General features: G+C 35.3%; 1 protein-coding gene and 1 long non-coding RNA gene across 2 annotated transcripts; one reads left to right on the forward strand and one right to left on the reverse strand.

Annotated features, from left to right (window-relative positions):
• Window positions 1-243: 243 nt before the first annotated feature.
• Window positions 244-2,315, forward strand: LOC103927980 (caffeic acid 3-O-methyltransferase). Its single transcript, XM_009336972.3, has 4 exons — window positions 244-792; window positions 1,162-1,472; window positions 1,565-1,629; window positions 1,809-2,315. The coding sequence occupies exons 1-4, from the start codon at window positions 353-355 to the stop codon at window positions 2,103-2,105; spliced, it is 1,113 nt and encodes a 370-aa protein (XP_009335247.2). The 5' UTR covers window positions 244-352; the 3' UTR covers window positions 2,106-2,315.
• Window positions 2,316-3,211: 896 nt separating this feature from the next.
• On the reverse strand, window positions 3,212-6,062 carry LOC125469175. The gene is made up of 2 exons (XR_007251530.1): window positions 5,640-6,062; window positions 3,212-5,574 (listed from the first exon to the last, which is right to left on the reverse strand). It is a non-coding gene; the product is annotated as an uncharacterized LOC125469175 (long non-coding RNA).
• Between the last annotated feature and the right edge of the window lie 3,333 nt (window positions 6,063-9,395).

A 9,395-nucleotide genomic window follows, 5' to 3' on the forward strand; every position in this document is an offset into this window, starting at 1 on the left:
TTTACAATGAACTATCATGATATGAGGATCCCTACAAAAGGGATCTGGATAGGATCCTCATCCCAACTTTGTATGGTGTTCATGTAATAGACTCTACGCTCACTGTCATTCAAAATTATTTCCCATTACTTAATTTGACTATTCAAGGAATCCATGCCCGCAGACAACTTTGTTTAATCCCAACTTGTTGGCAATAATATATCAAGTATGAAAATAAAACAATAAAATAAATCCAGTCAAAAATAAAACCATAAACAATGAAAATGAAAGAACACTTAACCTAATAAATCGAAGATTTTATAGCATATAAATCAATGTAGACAGCTTAGCTAGATGCACAAGCACTAATCCAATGGCTTCTCTAGAGGAACCAAAAGGCCTTCCTGACATTCCTCTTGATGATGAAGCAAGGAAAGAAGAAGAGAGCTACTGCCATGCACTGCAGCTGGTGGTTTCTTCAGTGCTGTCCTTCTCCATGCAGTCAGCAATTGAGCTTGGCGTTTTTGACATCATAGCAAAAGAGGGTCCAAATGCCAAGCTCTCTTCAGCTGAGATCGCAGCTCACGTCGGAACCAAGACCCCTGACGGACCCATGATGCTAGATCGCCTTCTAGCTGTCCTGGCCAGCAACTCCGTGCTCGACTGCACAGTTGTTAACGGTAAACTTGACAAGTGTTTCCGGAGGCTCTACAGCCTTACCCCTGTGTCCAAGCACTTTGTGACTAATGAAGATGGTGTTTCATTAGCCCCTGTGTTGACTATGGTTCAAGACGAGGCCTTCGTAAAAGGCTGGTATGTTTCTTTCGTCCAGACTTGTTGCTGAACCACATTTTGAAAATTGGGCATGTTCATGTATGTATGAAGAGGATCAAAATGTGTCCCAGCTTCGTATATACATGAATGTGTCCCATATTTGTTCAAGGATAAGATCGGAAATAAGGTTTACGATTTTCATTCCAAAATTTTTGTCCGATCAAAATTTCCAAATCCGAAACTGTTAAATTATTTTAGAACTGGAGTTCTCTCTTTTATGGAAAGGTTTGTATTTGATCAGAAATTTTAATGGTAGAATCGAAAATTCCTAATCTAACTAGCACTACCCCTAGTCCAGATCTAAGAATACATAGCTATAGCTAACTCTAATTTTGTGAACATCGACAGGCGTAAGGTGAAAGATGCAGTTATTGAAGGAGGAATTGCATTTGACAGAGCTCATGGCATGCACCACTTTCAGTATCCAAGTGTCGACCATAGGTTTAATGAAATATTCAACAAGGCAATGTTCAACCATAGCACCCTAGTTATGAAGAGAATTCTCAAGCTCTACAAAGGTTTTGAGCACGTTACGCAGCTTGTTGATGTTGGTGGTAATTTGGGAGGGGCAATTAGTCTAATCACTTCTAAATATCCACATATTAAGGGCATCAATTTTGACTTACCTCATGTTATAAAACATGCCTCCTCTTATCCTGGTACGACTTTAAATTTATAATATTATGGCCTATATATAATTTGAATTCTATCTTTTCTGCGTAATAAGAGATTGGAGTCGTTTATTTTGCAGGTGTTGAAAATGTAGGAGGAGACATGTTTGAAAGTATTCCAAATGGGGATGCCATTTTTTTGAAGGTGAATTTTAAACTCCTCATGCATTATTTTTGTTTGACCTGAGAAAAGTAATAATATAAATTGGAATTTTCTCTTTATTTGATCTTTTATACCATGAGAAGCCTTTTTCCAATGAATATCATTAACCGAAGCTTTTCTATTTAATTAATAATTCCATTTTTGTTGGGACTATTTTGTAGTACATACTTCATGACTGGTTGGATAAAGACTGCATAAAGCTATTGAAAAATTGTTACAATGCAATTCCAGACAATGGAAAAGTGATCGTGGTGGAGGCACTTCTCCCAATTAAGCCAGATTCTAACCTATCTGTGAGGACCAACGGCCAACTTGATCTGCATATGATGACTCAAACCCCGGGAGGGATGGAGAGGAGCCAAGAAGAATTCATGGCCTTAGCAACTGCTGCTGGATTTAGTGGCATCAGATATGAATGTTTCACTGCTAATCTTTGGATCATGGAATTCTACAAGTAGAGGAGTGTTGTTGAGGTTCATGGTCCTGATAATCCCACACGCAAATACCTAATAATCCCATCTTTTTCTTTTTCTTCCGAAGTTTATTTTCTGTCATACAAAATAAGAATACATTTTTATGTATGTGTAACTTGACGTTTGAAGGGGACTATTTTTGTGTGTTGTTCGAAGGGAATTTTAGTAGCTAATTAATTGCAGTAGTTATATACACATGAGTTTTGTGTTGGGACCTGCTTATATTTTGTGTTGCAACTTAGACCAAAACTTTATTGATATGAAGTAAACAAAGCATTAACATCGTCACGAAGGTAATTAAGAGTTAACCAACCCTGGACTGAAATATTGTAGCACTATCAAAAAAAAAAAAGATTATTTTTTCTGTTGGAAATTTAGTGTCATAACCTTTGATTGAAAGTATATGTTGTCTAGTTGTTAATTAATAGATGAGTAATGCTCGATAGGTCAAAATTTTAGACGATATTTGCAAATTATGTGATGTGTCACTAAAAAAAATTAAGTACGTTAATTAACGCTTAAGTAATAATTCATTCATCAACAACCACATCATATATTTTACAGAACATAATTTAAGTAAATAGTACTCGTACACTAGTGCAAAAAACAGTTTGTGCGACAAAAGTCCTTCGTTGCCCAAAGTCAAAAAATATCACGCAAAAATTAGGCCAACGAAACCTTCGTCGCACACCAATTGTCACGCCAAGGCAATGAAAGCACGGTTTGCGCGACGAAGAAGTAACCTACATCGCGCAAAGTAGTTTTGCTCGACGCATTTTCCTACATCGCACAAAGTGTCTTTATGCGACGCATGTCCCTACGTCACGCAAAACTACTTTGTGTGACATAGATTATCTGTCGTGCAAAGACACTTTGCGTGACACAAGTTACTTCTTCGTCGCACAAACCTTATTTTTTTTAGCAAAAATATTTTTTATTTAATTTTTAATAAATATTGTAATTAAATTCTAAACAATAATTAATATACCAATGGAAATTGAGGCAAAAAATATATGCTTTTTGGTAAAATTTCCATTGAGCATTGTTTAAAGAATATTTTGTATTATCAGTAATAAAAACAAACGTATATCAGATCAATGTGGTAAAGCCAATACATTCATTACAAACCTAAGATATATGTTTGAACATATTAACACATGTCCTCGAACTCCAAAAATACAAACTTGAATTCTTTCGAAGATGTGTAGATAAAAGCATCTTCCCTTTTGTACATACAATGTATGTAGCTCCTTCATCACTCCTTCATATAGCTCCTTCATGTATCTCACTACTTCATGCAGCTCGCTACAGTTTGTGTAGCTCCTTCATCACTCCTCATATCTCAATACACCAAAACCACACAACCACAAGTTTAATTACAATACAAATATCAATACACCAAAACCACACACCCTCTTTGTTCTAAATATGAGCTGCCATTTGATAAAATGTAATAATTGAGCCATTTCTCACTTAGACTCCAATAGGTTGCAGAGAAGACATAGGATAAAAAGATAATATGCAGATTAAGGGAACAAAGGCAATACCAAAGTTCATTACATTTAATAGTTCTCAATGCAAATTGAAAGCTTAAGTACATGGAAGATAAGGTTGGCTTGTAGCTACCATTTGAAATAAAAGCAGTAATTCAATGATTAAATTGATTGACATCATGATAATATCATCAAGTTCATAGCTTGCCAGCTAAGGTAGAGAGAAAGTTCAAAAGGATAAGAGGTCGTCATAGTTGGCAATTGGCACATGATTTATATATTGGAAATCTGCCTTAATCCAATTATTAATCCGAAAAGTGTATCTTACAACATACGCGCATTGCAAATACGAGACAAAACCCCTCATCTGATAACTCTCAAGCAAGCATGTAGCTAAAGAAAGATAAACAGATTATGCATGCAACAAATAGCTATTTTAATTATGTTTCTAATTTTTAAATTCTCATACCAGGAATTTGAAATGCTATTTGAAGATTTTGGAGGGTTTGATGGGCTGTACATGAAAATGCTTGCCTGTGGTATTCCAACTGCTGTTCACCTGATGTGGATTCCTCTTTCTGAGTTGGATATCCATCAACGATTTCTCTTACCCATAAAGCTCGACCTCAATCCTTGAATTCAGAGAACTTGTGAAAAGGCATGTTTTCAGTTCAACTGCAATCATTGCCCTCCGTTCGACATCAATACCTTTTAATGGTAGTTCCCTCTGGAAAAATAGATTCACAAAAACAGCCATTCGCTTGACCTCCATGTACTAAAAATAGCTTATCAGTTTGACAGCTTTCTCTGATGCATCCCCCGGATCCCAAATAGGCCAAATATCAAGGTTACGAGTGAACCAAAGATAGAAATCAGCATGTAAATCAATAGCCAAGGCACCAAAATTGCTTTCTAGGTGACCTTCGAGAGAGCATGCTAAATCAAAATAGGTGCCCATAGTGCATTCACTTTGTCTCTTAGATTTTTCATCAACCAAGAGAAATAAGATTGAAGCAGTTGGTAGTACTATCCATCTGACCCTCACATTCTCAATTGCCTTCGCAACATGATCAAACTCCACATTTTTAAATTGGGAAAAGCTCATTCCATTTGTATTTATAATTTGGGGTTGGCTTCCAGGGAATAGCAACGGCAATTGGTGGTATACTTGTAGCATATTGGTGAAAAGTAGCAGAGATTCCTTGAAATTTACTTACTAAAAGCTCAACAATAATTGTGCAACCAGAGGGATTCCAGATATAATTAGTGCTCACGAAACTGTAGAGGTCTCTCTAGTGAGATATTTCCATTTTGTCTTCACTACCTTTCTCAGACATTTTCTCAAACAGTTCCAATGCATAAAAATATTTCTTCACAAATTTTCCCACAAGATACCAATTAACCCATCCACATTTATCAGTCAAGAAATCTTCATACATGATCACAATAACACCAGTATGATATGCCGGAATAAACTGCAAAATCCAATACCATTTCTACCCAACATTCAACCAAATTAAAGTTTTCCAATTTCTATCCCACATTTTAACCAAGTTAAGTTTTCTAATTTCTATCCAACATTCAACCAAATTGAAATTTTCCAATTTCTACCACATTTTAACCATGTTAAAGTTTCCTGATTTCTATCCAACATTCAACCAAGTTAAATTTTTGCCTAAGAGATGGTAAAACAAAAAGGAATTGAAAGCAAAAGCAGTACCAAAAGTGACGGCCAAGAAGGAGGCGGCGGGAACAACGAAGGAAGCAAGCTGCTTGACAGGAGCAACAAACAATGAGCCTCCGTTCTGCGATTCTCTGTACACTCTTCGACCACCGGATGGCCTAGAAGCGGCTTTTACCGCTAAGCATCTCCTCCTTCGCGGTAGGATAGCAAGTAAAACCACGCCCTACCCACGATAGCCCAGAAAAGCACTCCCGGACCTTTGGGGCTGCAGTAAAATCTAAGAACCGAATAGGAGTTTTAGTATTCAAGTAAGAGAGAGAGAGAGAGAGAGAGAGAGAGTACCTTGGGATGAGACCAGAGAGAGATGGCGGAAGTGGAGCCCATATGGTGAGAGCGAGCTGGAAGTTAGAAGAGCATAGAGATAGGGTTGTTGGAATGAACGAATACGACTATGGAGGTTTTGTTGTTGTTGCAGAAAACGAAGCAGCGGAGGGGACTCTGGAGATTGTTATCCACGGTCTCGCGAATCGAAGTCTCGCTCACAGCAACCATGCCAGAAAGAGGAGGTGGGTGGGTGTGCACAGGAGGTAAACCAGGATTCGAGAAGGAGAAGGAGGAAGGATGAGGAGGAGGCTGGCTGGGTGCAATCGCAAGGAAGGCTATGCGAGACGGAGTGAGAGAGATGGCGAGATGAGGAGGAAGGACTCTCTTCCATTTTGTCCTTGAAATTGGGGAAAATTCAAAAATAAGCGCCTACTTTTTACAATTGGACCGCCATAATTTTAACAACTTATGCGACGTAGGTGCACCTTCATCATGCAAAACTGTTTTGCACGACAAAGACTGCCGTTGCGCAAAGCTATTTTGTGTGACGAAGGTGCACCTATGTCACGCAAAGGACGATTGCGCGACGCGGCTTGTACGTCGCCAAAATTTTAGCGCCAAACCAAGACTTAAACTGTTTTTTTCCACAATAATATATTTTTCTAATGAAAACCCGATCCGAACTACAATAATAAATATAAAGCTACTTAATAAATATACATATCATTCAATTTCTTAAGTGTTATACGCACAAAATAAATAAATTTAAAGCTACTTAATAAATATATATACACCATTGAACTTGATGTGATATGCATTCTACGAAATTAGTTTCAACGATCTAACCGTTAAACTTGTTTGTATATGTTTGTATATGCTTCGAGATCGCATACACAAAAAAATCGTAAAAAATAAACATTCAAATATCAAGTAATGGGACAAAACTTTCCGACGGTTATAAACGAAAAATCACGATTTAATGGTTATTTTAACTCCAATTTTGATGTTTTTTTATAGCTACACTACTTGACCCTGTATGAATACAATGAACTCAATCTTCAATTTAAAATATTTACACTAGTGGATACCATAAAATCTTATGTTATACTAAATGAAAGTATAAATAAATTTTTTAAGTGTTAGTGAATCCATTGTTTTGATAGGATATACATTCTACGAAACTAATTTCAACGATCTAACCGTCAAATTTGTTTGTATATGCTTCAAGATTGCATACGCCAAAAATCAAAACTTTTTGATGGTTATAAACGAAAAATCATGATTTAACGGTTATTTTAACTTCGATTGTGATGATTTTTTACGGCTACACTCATTGATCTTATATGAATACAATGAACTAATTTGATCGTCAATTTAAAATAGTTCTACAAGTGGATACCATAAAATCTTATGTTATATCACAAAGTCATTGACTTTGCGCGACGAAGGTGCACCTATGTCGCGCAAAAGATGTTTGTGCGACTCGGCCTATGCGTCGCGCAAGATTTTAGCACCAAACCTTTTTTTGCATAATAATATATTTTTCTAATAAAAACCCGATCTGAACTACAATAATAAATATAAAGCTACTTAATAAATATACATACCATTCATTTTCTTAAGTGTTATACGTACAAAATAAATAAATTTAAAACTACTTAATAAATATATATATATACACACACACACACCATTGAACTTGATGTGATACGCATTCTACGAAATTAATTTCAACGATCCAACTGTCAAACTTATTTGTATATGCTTCGAGATCGCATACGCAAAAAACAAACATTCAGAGATCAAGTAACGTGACAAAAGTCTTCGATGGTTATAAACGAAAAATCACGATTTAATGGTTATTTTAACTCCGATTTTGATGATGTTTTACAACTACACTCATTGACCCTATACGAATAAAATAAATGAACTCGATCTTCAATTTAAAATATTTACACTTGTGGATACCACAAAATCTTATGTTATACTTAATGAAAGTATAAATAAACTCTTTAAGTGTTAGTGAATCTATTGTTTTGATGGGATACACATTCTACGAAACTAATTTCAACGATCAATCGTCAAATTTGTTTGTATATGCTTCGATATCGCATACACCAAAAATCACAAAAAACAAACATTAAGAGATCAAGTAACAAGACAAAACTTTTCGACGGTTAAAAATGAAAAATCACGATTTAACGGTTATTTTAACTCTGATTTCGATGATTTTTTACAGCTACACTCCTTGACCCTATATAAATATAATGAATGAACTCGATCTTCATTTTAAAATATTTACATTAGTGGATACCATAAAATCTTATGTTATACTTAATGAAAGTATAAATAAACTCTTTAAATGTTAGTGAATTTATTGTTTTGATGGGATACGCATTCTACGAAACTAATTTCAACGATCCAACCATCAAACTTGTTTGTATATGCTTCGGGATCACATACGCCAAAAATTGCTAAAAACAAACGTTCAAAGATCAAGTAACATGACAAAACTTTTCAACGGTTATAAATGAAAAATCACAATTTAACGATTATTTTAATTCCAATTTTGATGATTTTTTACAACTACACTCCTTGATCCTATATGAATACAATGAATGAAATCGATCTTTAATTTAAAATATTTACACTAGTGGATACCACAAAATCTTATGTTATACTTAATGAAAGTGTAAATAAACTCTTTAAGTGTTAGTGAATCTATTGTTTTGATGGGATACGCATTCTATGAAACTAATTTCAACGATCCAACCGTCAAACTTGTTTGTATATACTTCGAGATCGCATATGCCAAAATCCGCAAAAAACAAACATTCAAAGATCAAGTACGGGGCAAAACTTTTCAACGATCATAAATGTAAAATCACGATTTAACGGTTATTTTAACTCCGATTTTGATGACTTTTTTACAGCTACACTCCTTGATCCTATATGAATACAATGAACTAATTCGATCATCAATTTAAAATATTTACACTAGTAGATACAAGATCTTATGTTATACTTAATGAAAGAATAAATAAACTTTTAAGTGTTAGTGAATCTGTTGTTTTGATAGGATACGCATTCTATAAAACTAGTTTCAACGATCCAACCAAAAAGCATGTTTGTATATACTTCAAGATTGCATACACCAAAAATCACAAAAAACAAACATTCAAAAATAAAGTAACGGGAAATTTTTTTTTGACGGTTATAAACGAAAAATCACGATTTAACGGTTATTTTAACTCCGATTTTGATGATTTTTTTTACAGCTACACTCCTTGATCCTATATGAATACAATGAACTAATTTGATCATCAATTTAAAATATTTACAGAAGTGGATACCACAAAATTCGTCGTGCAAAAAAGACTGTCGTCGCACAAAACTACTTTGCGCGACATAAGTGCACCTATGTCGCCTAAACCAAGACTTTTACCTCTTTTTTCCCAACATTGCACGACGTAGGTGGTCCTTCGTCGCGCGATGCTGTTTTGCACGATGGCGGTCTTCGTCGCACAAAGTTCCTTTGCGCGAAATGCCTTTGTATGACGTTTTGTTGTTACCATTGCGCAAACATACTTTGTGCGATGCAGTTTGCTCCGTCGCACAAGTTGTCGTCGCGTAAGTATGTTTTTATAGTAGTGGTAGCACTCCCCTAAATAGATGCATGCAAAGAAAACATTGAAGAATTTTATGAACCATGCATCATAACTCTACCTACTCTTAATTTGGTGGAATTTTTCTTTAAAATTAAAATAGTCAATT

Source organism: the organism of the source record quoted next, unplaced genomic scaffold (genome assembly GCF_019419815.1).
Source record: "Pyrus x bretschneideri cultivar Hongxiangsu unplaced genomic scaffold, Pyrus_bretschneideri_v1 Contig40, whole genome shotgun sequence".
Classification (NCBI taxonomy): domain Eukaryota; kingdom Viridiplantae; phylum Streptophyta; class Magnoliopsida; order Rosales; family Rosaceae; genus Pyrus; species Pyrus x bretschneideri.

What these genes read in the sequence shown, in the direction of transcription:
- LOC103927980 (XM_009336972.3), top strand. Translation starts at nt 353, where the DNA reads ATGGCTTCTCTAGAGGAACCAAAAGGCCTTCCTGACATTCCTCTTGAT. An exon ending in ACATGCCTCCTCTTATCCTG is followed by an intron (nt 1,473 to 1,564) that starts GTACGACTTTAA and finishes TTTATTTTGCAG; the next exon opens with GTGTTGAAAATGTAGGAGGA. An exon ending in GGGATGCCATTTTTTTGAAG is followed by an intron (nt 1,630 to 1,808) that starts GTGAATTTTAAA and finishes ACTATTTTGTAG; the next exon opens with TACATACTTCATGACTGGTT.